Consider the following 17,500-nt stretch of genomic DNA (forward strand, 5'->3'; position numbering starts at 1 on the left):
AAGTATACAACAGCGATCAACTTATGTACAAGGACCGGGATTTTAGTTGCATGGAATCCATTACAGACCGGAATTGGCATTAATATTAAAATGATTTACCTTCCTGTGTTCCGCCAAAACATTGGGGACAACCTAAAAAACTTTGCATTAAAAATCGACTCGTTTCGCTTCTGTCAGAGGGGGGGGGGAACGGTTGGAAAAATGGGTAAACAGTTTTAGCGCATAACGTTGTCAAACATGGAAGCGGTGGGGGGGACAACAAAAAAACGCCACACGAAAATCAGTTTTCAAAACGGTTCTTAGCAGCCGCTGTAGATCCAAAAAACGCCACGTTTTGTGCCATATGACAACAGTCAAAGGATAATATTTCATGAATAATGTTACTTAAAATTTTTGTGTCTATTAATCAAATGTGCCTTTCAAACAAATTCCATTCTTTGGAGATCAGGGAAATAAGCTGTTTAAGCAGCGCTGTAAAGCGGCTGTAACTCCGTGCCCACCCAACCCATGAATGGGAATAAGGAAATATAAAAAGGCGAAACGGAACACGAAACTTGGGAAACAACGTTTAAGAAACTTCGTTCCCGGCATGATTTATAAAACCACTATTTAAATAGCAATAATTAAAAATGGGCACAAAAACCAGTTTTTGAATATGCTTCCCTTTAAAATTCATAACACGAGGGGGTTTCTAATTCACATTTTTCACAATATTCCCCTTCGCGTAATTAGAAATGTTAAAAAATTTCGCTCGAGTGTCAAAGTGTCCTACACAACTTCAGGTACATTCCACAGAAAGCATGGGGCCGGGTTTCGTTTAAGCATTGTTTCCGCTGTGCACCTTTTGCAAAGCTTGTGTGTAGTTTCCATTCCCAAAAACCGGGCACAAGCGCCATTTGTCCCCTTAGTCTCATTAGCTCCCAGTAAAATCATCGGGGCCCCACTAAAAAACGAAAAACAATTTTGTAAGCATTTCACTCCAGTAATTTCAATTTGGAACGGGGGGGACGATAATTCTCAGATTTTATTCCCACAATAAATCTGGTTTTATCCGAAAACGAGTGATAAAGGTAAAGGAAAGGATTTGTTAAGCTGGCGCTTTCCGTCGAGGCGTTACAGGCCCGGGCAAAAGGGCTTTAAAACGGTTTTTGCTTCAAAACAACCCGTTCGGATTTTTTGGTGGGGAATGATGTTGAAAAACGATGCTGGGGACATGCTGGCGTGGGGACAAAATCGTTGGGGGGTGGGATTGGGGCGGTTTCAAAACCACCGGTTGTTCTAACAAAATTCGAAACGGAAGTTTAAGCCGTTTACCCAGGGGGCCTTTTCCCGTTTTTACCTCCCGTAAAAAAAGGTGTATTTGAAGAGTTGCGAAGAAAAGAAGGGTCACAATGGCCAAGGGATTCTCAGAAAACAGCTAGGGGCACTTTGGGAGTGAGTGAGTATGGGGGAAGAAGTGTAGGGCACAATAAGAGTTGACAAAACGGCCTAGAGAAACCGTGAAGGGACGATTGTCAAGATTATTGTAGTCAGCGTCGACAAAACAAAAACAAACTGCGGGAAAAACTGCGAAATGGAAAAATTCCCCTGGGCCCCTAATGGGATTTCCCTAGGGAAATTCACAAGAAAAAAAGAGCACATAGCCGATCAGCTTTGAGGACTGCCTCCATCGATCCAACAAAAACTAAGTTCCAAATTGGATGACATCAGCGGATGGGATCAGTTGCGACCAATCGGGGGACAAACGTCATGTCTCCCCTTGGCGTGGAAACTTCCTAGCAGTATCTTGGCAGATCAGTTTATCAACATCGAGAAGTTGGGGTTTGATGCGTGAGGAAGAATGTTAGGAGAACGATGGACCAACGTTTGGTCGACATAATGATTTTAAAGAACTGTAAGAGAAGATCGACGGGCTTGGAGGGGCTTGCATGACTTTTAAGGAAAACTTAAACTTCGCGTTCCAAATAAGAGGAGGACAGAATTGACAAATAAGTGTACTGCTTCTTTTAACATACATTGTAGCCCAAAATAAAGTGATTTGTAAAAACTAACACAGTTTTTATAAAGATGGCTAAGAGTCATCGAGACTGTTAACGTTGTCAACATTAAATAACTTTCTCTTGGGCGATGTTAAAAGATTAACAAAATAAATTCCATGTTGCCATGCGCCTGTTCAGTAAGCGATCAAAGATGTCACCAAAATGTGGTACGAACAAAACGTGGAGCCACGTATCACTGATGTTCTTACCACATTTCAACGTCTTCTGTGCTCCATTACTGAATAAGCGCACGTTAACTTGGAATCTATATAATAAAAATTAAACATTTTTTATGGTTCCCTCTAACAGATCATAGATGAGAACCAATCAAATTGTGTGCATTACTGAGCTTATTATATGAACCAGTACTTAAACCAGTATATTAACTTATCGCGGACTTATCTACAGTAGCCTGATGAATTTCTACAACAGACAAAATTGTCAGTTCAAGGCATACGACTAGGTGAGGTCAACATCAGAGGTGGGATATTTCAAAGGGACAACTTAATTTCCTCCCCTGTTTGTTAAGTCCACTGATCCTAATGACAGGGTTTTGAAGAAGGTTAAGGCTGCTATGATCACGGTTTGCGGCAACTGAGTCATGATGGCCTCTCATTGCTTATGGATGATTTGATAATCTATGGAAACAACGATAAGCAGCAAAAATATATTGTCCAGAAAGTGAGCTAGGTCGTCAACAGCTGTGTGTGCATGGGGTTGGGTATGTTTAATTGAGCAATACTGGTTATGAAATTATGAAAGCAAGATTCGCCAGACCGTCATTATCATCGCTTTTCTCAAGTTTCGTACTCATATCTTTACTTTTTTCAAAGTGCTTTACAATTTGACACTGAAAGGATCACATACCATCGGCCTTGACCAATCCTTGCTGAATGTAACGTACGTATGTGTAAAATCACAAACTGCTACTATCTGAAAAGAAATTAATGCAAAACCCGGTAAATCGACTCCCAGGTCGTGTTCAGGGGCCGAGCGCCCAGCCGGCAGCACAGCTCCTTCGGTCCGACCTCGTCGAGCCGCGTCCTTAGCAATTTAGTCTCCCACTGCGAGTAAGAGCGTTTAGCAGGTCGGGCATTATTATTAAATCCTAATGTCGGGAAGTCTGGAGAATTGATGGTTTGTATCTCATGTCACGGTGGCCATGTTGAATGGCAAGAACAATAGACTGTCTCTCCGCTGGGAACTAAACTCTGGGAAAAAAATCGTATTGTATTGCCATCCAACATGGCCGCCGTGTCACGTGGGTGCAAACCAAGAACAATCTTTTGTTGCCATTACAAAGTAAAGATTGCATTATACATGTACTTGGAGTCAAATGCAGGGTTCTCGTTTCAGACCGGAGGCCGAAACGTTTCGTCCGGTTGTTTACCACTTCACGTCCGGGTTTTTTGACTTGTTGGCTTTTTTTCCCTTTTTTTTTTTTTCCTTTTTGGACTTAGGAATCTCAAGAATCCATGGGCTAAAGAAACACAAACTAACAAGAAGCCTCATCACCTTACTTTATCGCATTAACGCGATAAGTTTAGTTTTCTTTTTTTCCCGCAAACTCAAGAATGCAAACAGCATTTTATAGTAATTTACAGGGGACCCATCAACCTTACAACGGAAACGAAACCATGTCCGGCACTTTCATTATTAAATCCGGTACTTTAAATAGCCATGGAAAACCCTGGCTTAAATTAAGGCCAGAGCGATATGGGTCCATTTCAAATAATGTTGTTTGACCTGCTTCCAACTGTGTGGTTTCGTAGCTCAGTTGTACTGCACCGGCATTGAATCCCGTTGGAGTCACCTGAATTTTTCAGGCCTCAGTTGTTCGAAGGGTGGATAGCACTATCACCCACTGGATATAAAATCAATTGGTTTTTCTTGTGTTTTATCCGCTGGATAGTGATTATCGGGTGGATAGCGCTATCCACCTTTTGAACAACCGAGGCCAGGGTCTATAAGGCAACAATTGCCTAAATTGTGTGCGAGAATCAGTTCTCTCATTTGTATCCACTCTTGCTACTTACCCTTACTCTACTGTTTCTACTAAGGTTATACCAGTCTCCTTTCTCCGATAACTTTACACGATGAAAACATGGCCGAGACATGCCCGTTAATGCACATTTCCTGAAAACAACAAACAAGCAAACAAACAAAGAATTAAAATGCAAATTCTGAGGTAGATAAAAAGCTAAAAAACGAAAAGCAACGTATTGCGAGTCACTTTAAACACCATCACCAAAATAATGTTGTCATCAACATCATCCCGATTGTCAATTTAAGAGGGTATGTAGATGTAACAGAGGTATAGTGGACTGTGTCAGGATACAGTTAAAGCAATGAATGGTAAGCTACCACACTTAACATGTATACACTGTACCTGAAAGCTGGTTTGCCCGTAGATGTCTCCATCATCAGTGTGTTGTTTTCAATTGCACTGTGCACTGCTAAAGCAAGCTAAAAGAACACAATAGATAGGTCAATTAGTTACAAATCCAAGCAAAATTCAACAATATGCAATATGCATATAAACAGAAACCTTCATGCATTATGCCAGCAAAGCAAGCATGTACATGTATCATGTTGCACACTTTCCATTGTCTATAATAATGCTTTATATTACTGCATTCAAAAATTGTACCATCTTTGAGGAAGAAGTCCAGTTTCGAATTTACCAGGATGTGCTAAACAACAGAAAGTTAATGAAATGATACACACCAGTTACTTAAATCTCTTACTTCCCTTCTGTGGTCAAATTTGTGAAAATTTCAATACCTTTAAGTCAAAGCAAATTTTTTATCCAGCAGCCACGCTGAGTTGAAACTGAACTAATAATTTCATAGCGTATTTAAAACTGGCTTGTTATCTTCGCAAGCCATTTAAGTTCCTCATTGCATACCACAAATTTGTCCATTTTTCAAAGTCTGTGACTTTTTAGATCTAGCCTATAAGTAATGTTTAGAAGGTTAATATACAAAAGATAATCCTATTCTAATCTTACCTAATCTGGCGATACAATGTACTAATAAAATTATAAGGACCCGGATGTTAGAACACGAGGCCAGACAGTAAGAGAGTCAGTTTTAATTTGTTAAGCATGAAATAAACAACGTTTCTATCAACTCCTGACTCCAAGTTTGACAACATCGTTACATTGGCGATGAGGACCACAAACTCCAATATATCGTGATCCACTATATAGCTATCTGGCAGAAATTAGCATTTGAGTTATCCACTAGACAGTGATTTTTTTTATTACATACCATTTTCCACCATTCTAACAAGTGGGGCCAATATACAAGATTATGGCAGATAATGTACTTTCAAAACCTACTGGATTATCCTTGGAGTGGGTGATTTATTGAAGAAATAGCAAGATCCAATTTCAGTCGGAGTCAGATTTTCTTAAATTCAATAACCAAGCAGACTTCCATGACTTGTTGGAACCCAGGATTACTACATGTACAATCCCTCTTTTACCTCTTTGTTAGGGAAGTTCAAGCAAGGGGCTACATCTTCCTGGTATATTCTGGCTAAAAATGGCTGATCATGTGAAACAGAACGCTCATCCATCCACTGAAGAAACTCACGGAAAAGAATAACATCCACCTAGAAAGAAAAATGAAAACATAAAACACTTGGAGGCTTCTAAAATGATACATGTACCTGCAAAAAGTGCATGAGCTTAATTGACTCTTGAATGGTCCCATCCCCCATTGACGAGTAAAATCATTTGGCGTTAGGCAGAGTAAGATCTATGAAGTCTCACTCCTAAGTGTCAATGGTGTCAACATTTTCAAACTACATGTAGTTTAAATTTGATTTTTCCTTTGTTTCAGATGATGATATTGAATATGAGACAAGGAAAAATCAAAATTGAAGTGGTTTGAAAAATTTTAAACCAAGAAAAAATTGAACCACAATGTATACATACCTTTACATGTCATATTCTCCCTTTCCTTTAATTGTAAGTTGTTTTGTGTTTTGTATGGCATATTTTATCTGTGTACCCCTGGCCCATTGACTAGAAATTTTCATACAATGTAATGAGGGTGTCTAATCAGGTTTCTGTATATATATCCTTGTCCTCAAATATTTTCTTTATTTGAGTACCGGTACCTTCCTACCAATAACCGTTACATGTATGTAATGTTTTCAAGATTAAAATCAATCAAATTACTAATCAATGGTAATTAAATGGCCTTTGAACCCACATATCTATTCCAACTCAATTATACTAACCTCTGGTTCATCAGCCAGGGTATCCTTTTGATGACGAGAATTTTCATGGCAGGACCCATCAAACTTTACCACAGCAGCATCACAGTCATATGACCCACACTGTGTGCACGGACTAAGATGATCTGTACTGTGCCGTCTAAATCCCATTCCTTTGGAATGACCGTGTGGTGATGTGGAGGTTAAAACCAAATGCTTCAAGGCTGTAACCTCTCCCTGAAGAACATCAACCTATCAAAAGAGCATTACCAGCACCAAATTAATTAAGCAATCTAAATGGTGACTTAACATTTTTTAACTTCCTCTCACATTTAGTGACAAGGAAAAAATAATAACTACAAGACACATTGTAACAGTGGATGAAGCCAATAATAAAACGTAACTGGGAATACAAAGGTGGGACACTGTAACTGCACAATGATACCACTTTCATGTACAGCAGACAAACGAAAACTGTTAGGCTAGAAGGCAATAACATTATGAGCAAACATGCAGTTGGCTTTGTCACCCTTTTACGTTCATGTTCCAACAACACAATTTGTCAAAAAGAAGCTAGTTCGCAAACACATTTCTCTGTTTTGACGAATGCAAAGACTCTTTGTTCTCAGCACATTATCAACACATTTGATGGTTGGCTTAATATCTTTGAGCAACAATCTACATACATACACGTCAGGTACAAAAGGAAATAAGAAAGTTCAACAATTCAAGCAGAGAGAAGTTGTTTTGTCCTGTTAAAAGCTACCATCACCTTTTCTATTTTTACTTTTTAGCCACAATGACGGCAGCTGGGAAAAACGAACATACAATTCAGCCAAAAACCAAAGTGCTGCAACAATGCAGGTCTGAATGACATGCATAGTGCAAAAACAAACTACAAGAACCAACTTGGTCAGTTGTCTGATCGACAAGACAAATAAATCTCCTTTGAGGAGACTGTGCAGAGGAAGCTCAGAGTGTGTGGCACAGTACATAGTTATAGTTACAATGCATATTAAGTGGATGCCCTAAGTTCACACAGATAGAGCAGAGAAAGCACCACGAGAAGGAAGCAATAAGAGTTCAATGGAAATTGAGAAAGAGATATGGGGTTCAAAGTGGAAAGAGCTGGTATCAGCACCTGAGGATCTCCTAGTGATCAGCAATGATGGGGAGAAACTGATGTGGGACAACACTATCATTGATAAATGTGTGCTGCACAACTGGCCAGATATCACCCTTGTTCTGAAAGATGTGAGGGTAACATCTGCTAATGTCGGATGTACATGTAGGACGATTTACATGTAGCTTCTGAAGTACAACAGATGCACCAGCAGGGCTTTTCATAGAAGCAGGCAACCGCTGGAGACCCTGGGAACAAGGTTGTATCCAACCTCAGTAATTAAATGTACCTTTTGGCAGAGAAGAGATGTTTTTGTCTCCCTTTGCACTTGCAAAGTACCTTGGCATTAAAATTTGGAAAATATAAATCAACTTTAAAGGAACCGAGCATTGTGAAAAACTTGAGAATTCCGTTGTAACTTCCGCTTCTGCTAGTTAGCTAAGTGCTGCGGTGATTCAAAAGCAACACAAAGAAAATAATTCAGCTCGCTAAATCAATGAAGAAAGTTTTAGTTGAGTTGTATCAGCAGTGAGAATAACATTACACTGAACACTGGCGTTTCTAAAACGAGGGTAAGGGTAAGACCACTCAAGGGTCAGGGTAAGGGTAAGGATACGAATACAAAAAGTACCCTAAACATGCAAAAAAGCTAACCTTAGGCCTAATTAGACCTAAACAAAAGTTTAAGGTTAGCTTTTATGCATTCTTAGGATACTTTCTGTATTCGTATCCTTACCCTTACTGTGACCCTTGGTCTTACCGTACCCTTATCCTTGTTTTAGCAACGCCGCTCTGAACACAGTCAGGTTAATTGCAGTTATCGTCATGAAATTAATCCCGAACACAGCTTATACAATGATTTTGAACAGTAAACAAGAATTTGGTTGTATTCTAGGCATGACAAGTGAAACATTTGTTGACAATTCTGGCCTCCATTATTTTAGAAACATTACATTTCAGGAAGAATTGAAGGATGTTCAAATTACTTGTAGTCTTGAAAACTCTCATTGCAAGTATCGAAAGGTTCCTTTAAAAAAAACATGTTTTACAGACCCTTTCTTCAACAGCGATTGCCTTACTGCACAGCAAAAAGCTGTGGATGCAAGTTTCTGTTGATCTGACCGCGCATCTTAATTCCTCAATTGGTGCATAACCACATTTCCTTGCACCTTTGGCCACAATCCCTTTTCCCGTTTCAAAGAAAAATTTGTTCTTCTCCTGATTAGAGAGCTGCTTTGTTCGTTCGCTTTAGGCTCACTCACTGCGATTCTTAAATTGTAATTTAGTACTTACCGTTTATTCTTTGTAAATATCTATCATATTAATTATTCTTGTAAAGTGCTATTGATATTCCTCTTTATTGTAAATAGCGCTATAACAGAATTATTATTATTTTTATTATTATTATTATTATTATTACTATTATTATTATTATTATTATTATTATCATCGTTGTTGTTATCATAACTTGAACTCATTCAAGACATTATGTATTCAACTTATCAAGATAATTAACATGTCTGAATTGGTTAGTGTTATTTGTTTATTTTTAATAACTCTTTCATTGCCTTCGAACGAAGTGAAAGTCTTGTAAAAATTAAAAATACTGTTCCTTTTGACTAAATACATTATTTTGTCATTACCTTAGCTAATTTTGAAGCCCAGAAATCTGCAAATTGTATTTCTAAGCCAAGCCTTCTACATGTAGATGTCAAAATTTTCTGAGGGAGCATGCCCCCAGACCCCCTCCTAGGCCCTCCTAGACCCCCCGGGATCCCCTAGGAGACCCCCTACTCTCATTACTGGGAGACACCTACTCAAAATTTTATTGAAAACCCTGCAGCAAGTGGGAATTAATGTTTCCCTTTTGTCTTTAAACTTAAACAGCTATCTGTTAAAATACCTTGTTGTTTGCCTCTTTTAATCTCTTTTCTGCTGCTGCCCGTTGTACGTTTGCCTCCCTAACCATAGCGTGTGCCTCCTGGGTAAAATATAACAATGTCAATCATTAGCAGGTCAAAGCCAAGATGTGTAAAAAAACATTGAATTCATTTCACATTATTGCTTAATTAAGGACCATAAGAAGTGAAAGTTCCAGGCACCTTTTGGTAAAGGTTGAAAAACACTTTCTTAAAATTTTTCTTCAGTGCAGCTTAGGACTGCTTAAGTGGCTGGGTGGCGCCACATTGTACATGTAAACAGCAGGTAAAAGAACAAGGAGGCTATAGTCACAATAATGGATAAAATTAATTAGAAAAAGGAAATGGTGCATGTGTTTGTTTTGGTGGCCATTGGTTGGGTGACTTGAGCATCATTTTGAAATAAGAAAGGAAGACATGTACATGACAGTATTTCAGTGACTCTGTAGCCTGTTAGCAGCTGGTTGGCTGCCAACTATAAGTGTCCTTTATATATTTACAAGTATGTTAGAATGTTATTTTCTTTTGAAACACACCTGAAACAAACTTGCTGTTAATTCTTCCAACTCAGACTCCAACTCATTTCTTACTCTAGACAGCTTTTCGCATTGTTCATCTTTTAACTTGAGTTCCTGTGTGATATGGTGCATGTTAAAATACAAGCAAAGATTTTAATAATAATAAATTGATGCAGTTACAGTAAATGCAATGTAACAATTTAAGTTAACAAAAAAGAGCAGTCACTGTAGTGGTATGGGCCAGTCGATCATCAAAGAGCGGAAAGCAGTATTTCGCACAGGGGCATGCTCATTCAGTCGCTTAAGCACATCCCACGCAGTGGTGGTTTTAAAATTGGCATTACAAGAAATAAAGCCACAAAAACTTGTGTAATGATACCAAAAACATCCCTGTGGCATTTGAAGCAAAAATTCAGGGGTCAAGTTAAACACTTTACTTTGTTTCACTTCAACCTTGTGTTCACATTTATGAGATTTCATCAGGAGGACAAGCCTTAAGACTACAGAATTTCTTGTTGAGACAACACATTCTCTCCACAACAACATCGAAGATTAAAACTCCTCCAACATCATTTAGAACTACCCACCTCTTGAGCCTTCTTCAGCTCTTCTTGCAATCGTTCAAAAGCTTGTGCTTTCACTTCTTCTCGACTTGGGGAGGTTGGTGCCCGCTCTCTGAAGACTGTGACAATTTCTTCACTGGTAATGCTACACTGTGACTCATTTAGTGATCTGACCAAGAAGAAGTTTTTGTAACTTTGTTAGTGCCTTTTATTTTACTACAAAAGTTCCCTTTGCTTATTTCAAAAAAGACCTTTCGAAAAAATGAAAACTTGAATCTTCGTTTTTAAACTATCTTTCCCTTCCCTCTTGTTTCAGATACATGACTGTGTTATTCACCGGCCAGGAGGTCCATCTAGGAAAAAACTGTGCCAGGGGTCTCAAGTACAGCCTAAAACCGCAGTCCAAGGGCCGTACTCAAGGCCAGTGAATAACCTAGTATTATTATATGACTAGCTCCGTGAGCGGGCAAGATGAACCAAATCGCGCGCTCTGATTGGCTACCCGAGCGGGCAAGATGGAGCGATACTGCCCGCTCGGGATTTCTCGCTTGGTCCCGCAAGATCAAAGATCATTTTTTGGTGTTTTAAGTCATATAATAAATCCTTTATTGACCAAGATTGTTCGGTCAAGATGTCTGGATATTGGCCTCGTTCTTTTTTTGCGTGTTTATGGACCTCGACTTCGTCTCGGTCCATAAACACGCAAAAAAAGAACTTGGCCAATATCCAGTCATCTTGACCTCACGCTTGGTCAATAACCCATACTTATATTTTTTTCCTAAAAATATCTGCTGCCTGGGAATCATTCCTTAAGGCTGGCCTGCGATGCTTATTACCAAAAGAGAAAAATTAATATTTAATGTCAGGCAATACTGCAATGATCGGTTGATTCTGTTCACAATATTTATTAATTTGTAACGCAAGACTGTTTACTTTTTAAAAAATTTAAAAGGCTTCAAAAAATCTATTTTTGGCGCATGATTCACACAAGCTCGCCCAACCAGGGCTAGGATTCCACCTGGGTTGGCGGGCAAGATAGAAAAATGACGCCCGCTCCCAGAGCCAATCAGATTGCAGGATTTGCAGGATTCCGCCTGGTTGCGCACTGAGAAAAATAAATAATAATATTACATTTTGAGGTTGTTAAACAAAAAAATGATGATGTCAGTATTACACAATGTTAAGTCAGATGACAAAAAAATCTGAAAAAAAATAATGGAACAATGAAATTATAAAACTGTGCACCAGCAAATATGTTCATTGAAAAGGTTAATGCGTTAAACGAAACCCACAGTGATGTCTCTCTTATCTCCATCCCTTGCTGTCATAAACCAACAAACTCCAGTGTTAAAATAGATAAGAAGAGACTGAAATGGTTTTACTTGAAAACCACCTATAACAGTCCTCATAATTTTGTTGACATAATATTTATCTCTTCACAAGCCCATGCACTGGTAGTAAACTTGTTTTTGTCTTAGACAAAACATAAAAATATAAATCCTGCATAGAAAAAACTGTCATTCTAACATTAGTAGGACTGAGGTGTTCTTCATCACCATACTGGGTTTACTAGAGATGCACAACAAATTTTAACCAAAGAAAAATAAATTATATTATTTCTTAAGGGGGAGTTAATTAAGCCGGCTCCCAAGTAGACTTTCTTTGGTCTTAGACATGCATTCCTCTGCCACAAAGACTACCAAAAGGTGGCATGGCAAGCCAAAAGAATGTCTGCAGAGGACGCTAAGATGAGAAAACATGGTCTCAAATAAAAAGGCCAAGCCATGGTGCTGTTGCAGTGTAAATGTTGGGAAACTTTTCCAAGAGCAACATCGATCGAAACTTATTATGTCAAACACCACCTCTGATGGCTTGTTATAATACACATTCTACATAGGGTTCCTAAGCAACAGTAGGAAGGTTAGTTCTTTGGGAAAGCTCTTATGACAGTCACTAGGCTAGACAACTCAGTATGATTTCAGAATACTGTGCCACTTTTTAGAGTGGGAATAATAATGTATTGACATCTCAGTTGCATTTCATCTACTAGAGAAGTCCTCAGGATGAATATTTACACAAATGTACTACTGTAGGTAAAGCTACATGTATGATACTCGCAGTTGTGAAGGCACTTTTAGAAATTGGGCAGAGGCCTGAAAACAGGACTTCCAAAGGGTTTGAAACTGTGTCCTCGCAATGCTGGTGCCAAAATTATGTGCCTGTGATTAATGAATTCATCACAGAAACGTTTGAACTCACAAATGATGACCAGCTCCCAACATTGGCTTCATAGCTCGGATTGGTTACAGCATTGCACCAGCATCACAAAGATCGCAGGTTTAAGGAGGTTCGAAAGGGTTTCAACACCTAGAAGACACTCTTTTTAAATCAAATGACGCTACAACACTGGGACATTACTAAACAACGAAACACCGAAACAAAGCACCAAAACACTATTAATGACCCCACCATACATTGAATACTAACCTACAAAGGTTGGATTTGAGATTAATTAAATATAGTTTTAGGCCTAATAAGGCCTAAAATGTTATTGCTCCTAATCTCAGACTTAATCTGAATCCTAATCTTAATCTCAATGAATTAGGAGCAATGACATTTTAGGCCTAAAATTATATTTAAATCCAACCTTTGTCTGTTAGTATTCAATGAATGGTGGACTACTATGTGGTGTAAGCCGCACACAAAACGACAGCGCACAAAACGCCCTGAGGGCTGTCTTAAAACTTTTGCTTAGGCCTAATAAGAATACAGAAAGTATCCTAAACATGCATAAAAGCTAACCTTAGGCCTAATTAGGCATAAACAAAAGTTTTAAGACAGCTCTTGGGACGTTTTGTGCGCTCTCATTTGTGCGAGGCTTACACCATGTAGTAGCCGAATGGTGGGGTCACACAAGGTGTTTTGGTGCTTCGTTTCATTGTTTCGGTGTTTCAGTGTTTTGCGGTTTAGTTATTCCCACAACACTGTATCATGTAACAGCAATGATATGGTACCATATGAAATACCAATTATTTCCAAACAAGATGTGATCATTATTGAGATATAATAAGTGACCATGGCAACAGGAAAGCCCAGCAAAAACAACCTATATTTTGGATTTAGTTGTACTCATACATGTACCATAAAGACTCGTGTATAATTAGCAGCACCCCCAACTTTCAAGCATGAATTTTGAAAAAATAAGAACTCCAAAAAAGCACTCTTGTAAAAAAGTTGGTCGTTTGTTCGCAGATATTAACAATATACGTTAATCAACTTTGAAAATACTTTTTAAAAGCTTCTTTTTAATCAATTTCCCTTTTCCTTGTGACTGACAACAATTCTCTTCATTGCTTAAGCCCACAGTCGAAATGAAAACAATATAATTTGCAAGAAAATAGTGCAGGCCTAGGAGAACGATTGCTTGGTAACCACGCAGTCATTATTTTAACAAGGGAAGTCTGGACATGGAAATGCAAGACCTTTGGAACCCATCTATCGGAGAAAAACTTGTTGCTAAACGAGAGTTTAACAATCCCATAGCCAAACATGCCATGATAAGAGTAGTGAAGGGCAATGAAACCGTCTGCCATTTGCCTCGCGAGTTCTCCCGAATAGCGCGGTATTTTCTCGCACCTGCGATTTTTGACCCAAAACTTAAGCAAAAAGGTGTGGCTTATACAAGAGTCTTAATGGTATCTCAAAAACGAACTTGGTGACCCCACTTTTTTATTTCTGAAAAGTAATCGGAGGGCAAGATTAAACTTTCTGCAAAGTTTAAAAAAATTCTGTCAAGCCGATTCAGAGCCACCTTAATAATTGATTTTTTAAAGGTGGCTCTGAATCTGCTTGACAGACAAACTTGGTGACAGACCCTGTTTTATTGCTCAAAAGTGACTGGGAGGCCATGATGGTAATCATTTTTGCACAAAGTTTAAAAAAAATCTGTCTAGCAGATTCAGAGCCACCTTTAAAAAATCAATTAAGGTGGCTCTGAATCAGCTTGACAGAATTTTGTTAAACTTTGCAGAAAGTTTCATCTTGCCCTTCCGAACAACTTTTCAGAAATAAAAAAGGGGGGTCACCAAGTTTGTCTTTAAGATAGAAGCAACTGAAGACAAAATAACGGGTGTTTTTGCAAGGCTTGCCTGTTGCCACAGTGACATATTACGTCACAATAATGACTGTATTTTGTTCAGCAATAATTCGAGTTGACATTTCGTACTACAATTTTGCTAATACATGACACAACATTGTGGTGCAGATCTGAGAGCGTCAGTTGGAAGCATTGAAACTGGTTTGAGCCACCTGAAACCCCATTGAAGTCTTGAATTTTCCAGGCTGCTCTTGATTCAATATAATTATGCTTCATTTCATATATCATTTTGTTGGGATGAATATTATTTAGCATTACCTCCCTATTATTTTTATTCTTTACCTACAAATTGGACTGATGTCAGTTTTTATTATTATTAATAACTTCTTACTAACCGAGCGAGAGGGCCGTACTGGGGAATATTGGCCCGAGGTCGTGGCAGTATGGACCGAGTGCAGCGAGGTCCATACAAAAACGACCGAGGGCCAATGTTCCCCAGTACGTCTCCAGCTAGCTCGGTTATTAAGTAGTTTATTATATGGCTTTTTAATTACCTTTTGCTTTGTTTTTGCAAGCCCGTAATTAATCGGCCCATGGGCATTACAGGAGAATAATGCTCTACAATTCAGTCACAATTAGCCAATCAGAGTGCATGTTATATCGGCTACAAACACAAGCTATATAATAATAAATTACTGATTCAGTGACTTCACTAACAATAATTATTGTGCAAACTGTGGAAAGACCAACAACACTACCACACGATTTGTACATGTATCTCCTCAAATACTTGAACTATAATCTACCGGTGCTTGTAAAACAAACTTTCAATTTTGACTACAAACTATTACAACTATTAATAATTATGCTATTTATTTCTCCACATTAAAGCTGTATTCATCTGTTTTGACGTTCATGTGATGTTTCTTTTATGACGCATTGGTGACATTAACAATAATAAATTATTACTATGTCCATCAGCAAACCACTAATATTGGTTGATAAGGATAACAAGGGGCCAATAATCATTTTTCTTTAGTAACTCTAGAATACCCGGCCGTACTGTGTTGTATTAGCGGCATTGCTTGAAGAAAAAGGTATATAACTTTGCAATACACACCATTCATGTGCAAAAATAAGAGGCTGGGCATCTTCTTTTGTATTTTCACGACAATCTACATGTAATATCACTTTTGTTTAAAAAATCAAATATTTGCATTTAATGATATGATGCCAGAAATTTGTTTAAGAAATGGTAAACTAAAAGTGTTACAAATTTATTTCCTAGTTAGTATCGACAAGGCAAGCCATAACCCATAACATAAAGAAACAACAATGATTAAACAACAAAATAAAAAAATTAACGTCAGGTAAAACACATTCAGGAGGCAATAAATTATTGAAAATGAATGTAAAAATTACTGAACAAATATAATTTTCCATTTAATGATATGCTGCCAGAAATTTGTTTAAGAAATGGTAAACTAAAAGTGTTACAAATTTCCTAGTTAGTATCGACAAGGCAAGCCATAACCAATAACATAAAGAAACAACAATGATTAAACAAAAAATAAAAAAATTAATGTCAGGTAAAACACATTCAGGAGGCAATAAAATATTGAAAATGAATGTAAAAAATACTGAACAACAAATATGGAAAAACCCAGACATCAAGCTTAAAATAATTCATTCTGGAAAGAACTTGAATGTTGTAGTTAAGATCTGTTCTTGGTTAAAAAATTTTCAGACTAGTTTGTTTTTCACCCATCTTTCTTTTGTCTTACAGACATTTAATCATAATCTGAAACAAAGGAAAGTAAAACACAAACTAGTTTGGAAAATTTTTAACCTCGGCAATTTTTAACAACAACATCAACAAGAAATGACCAGAATGTTGAGAGCTTTATAGTACTTCCGCCGGTCAAAATAGCGACCCTCTCTGTAACATATGATATTTAAAAAGTCAGATCACGACAAGTCAAGCACTTCTACAAATATGATGACGGCATATCCTACATGATCGTGTATTTTGCAGGCATACGATTGAAATCGGTTTAAAACGATTATACATATATAAACAAGTAGACATTAAATGCGTGTCAGGAGTTTGTCGTACCTTTCGGTGCCATCCACTACCATGAAGACATCCGCATCTCTCGAGTTCAAAAGACCGGGTGGTGGGGGAGGATCCGATCGTTGTTTATTTGTCGCCGAAACCCTTGATCTTTCTCTTGTTCTATTGTATTGCAGCTGTGAGGCATTACTACATGTTCTTGGTCGAAAACCTGCCCCAGATACATCAGGTTCGCTTGAAGTTCGTTTGAATCTCGATGCTTCGGGAGACAGGAAATTCGAATCAGACAACGCCTCCGTCATAACGTTTGCCATGAAGAGAAACTTAACAAAACAACTGCAGCAATTTCAAACTTGAACTTGTGTAAGTAAGCTTCTGTTAATGCCACCACCGTGCGAAATGTATCTTGAGTCAGCTCATTTTATATTAATGAAGGCCAGTATTTTGCATAGAACCGCAGAATATTATTTTACGAGGCAAAGCAAGCCTGTCCCTCAGGTCTTGTTCCAGTTGTCGTCCAGTTGACGAATCAACAATGAAAAGCGCTTCCGATTGATCACTAATCACGGCAGATACGCAACCGAAGCAAAACACACCAGCTCTTGATAAAGCCGAGAAGAAATATAAATGTCACTTCTATAAATCACGCACAATATTGACGATGTTTCGTGACGTCCACTATTTGAGGCCAACGCGGCCTACGCACACGAAGTGTCCAATTACACAGAAGAAATGTCGTCGCGAAAGAAGTATCACATGTAAATTAGGGCGCTAAGCTGACAGAAACTTAGCAAGTTTTTTTGCCACTTCTTAACTTCGTGACAGGAAGCGACGGGACCAAAAAGACTGCTACCCAGTTCTCCATCAGAATTTTATGATCATAAAACTTCCATTACGTGGGAGGCCTGTGGCAGACCACGTTTAAAATAATTAAATTTCCC

At 38.2% G+C, this 17,500-nt stretch overlaps 1 protein-coding gene across 2 annotated transcripts; it reads right to left on the reverse strand.

Annotated features, from left to right (window-relative positions):
* Nucleotides 1-2,861: 2,861 nt before the first annotated feature.
* Nucleotides 2,862-17,396, reverse strand: LOC138007381 (rab-3A-interacting protein-like). 2 transcript variants are annotated; one of them, XM_068854249.1, is made up of 9 exons: nucleotides 16,602-17,396; nucleotides 10,414-10,558; nucleotides 9,845-9,940; nucleotides 9,293-9,370; nucleotides 6,291-6,518; nucleotides 5,529-5,657; nucleotides 4,429-4,505; nucleotides 4,076-4,175; nucleotides 2,862-2,972 (listed from the first exon to the last, which is right to left on the reverse strand). In XM_068854249.1, the coding sequence occupies exons 1-9, from the start codon at nucleotides 16,871-16,873 to the stop codon at nucleotides 2,877-2,879; spliced, it is 1,221 nt and encodes a 406-aa protein (XP_068710350.1). In that variant the 5' UTR covers nucleotides 16,874-17,396; the 3' UTR covers nucleotides 2,862-2,876. The 2 variants fall into 2 exon arrangements, with proteins under 2 accessions (XP_068710350.1, XP_068710351.1); XM_068854250.1 differs by lacking the exon at nucleotides 2,862-2,972 and adding an exon at nucleotides 2,978-3,055.
* Nucleotides 17,397-17,500: the final 104 nt, after the last annotated feature.

Source organism: Montipora foliosa, chromosome 6 (assembly GCF_036669935.1).
Source record: "Montipora foliosa isolate CH-2021 chromosome 6, ASM3666993v2, whole genome shotgun sequence".
Classification (NCBI taxonomy): domain Eukaryota; kingdom Metazoa; phylum Cnidaria; class Anthozoa; order Scleractinia; family Acroporidae; genus Montipora; species Montipora foliosa.

What these genes read in the sequence shown, in the direction of transcription:
- LOC138007381 (XM_068854249.1), bottom strand. Translation starts at nt 16,873, where the DNA reads ATGGCAAACGTTATGACGGAGGCGTTGTCTGATTCGAATTTCCTGTCT. An exon ending in TAACAGCAAGTTTGTTTCAG is followed by an intron (nt 9,371 to 9,844) that starts GTGTGTTTCAAA and finishes TATTTTACCCAG; the next exon opens with GAGGCACACGCTATGGTTAG. An exon ending in TGAACTTCCCTAACAAAGAG is followed by an intron (nt 4,506 to 5,528) that starts GTAAAAGAGGGA and finishes GTGTTCTTTTAG; the next exon opens with CTTGCTTTAGCAGTGCACAG.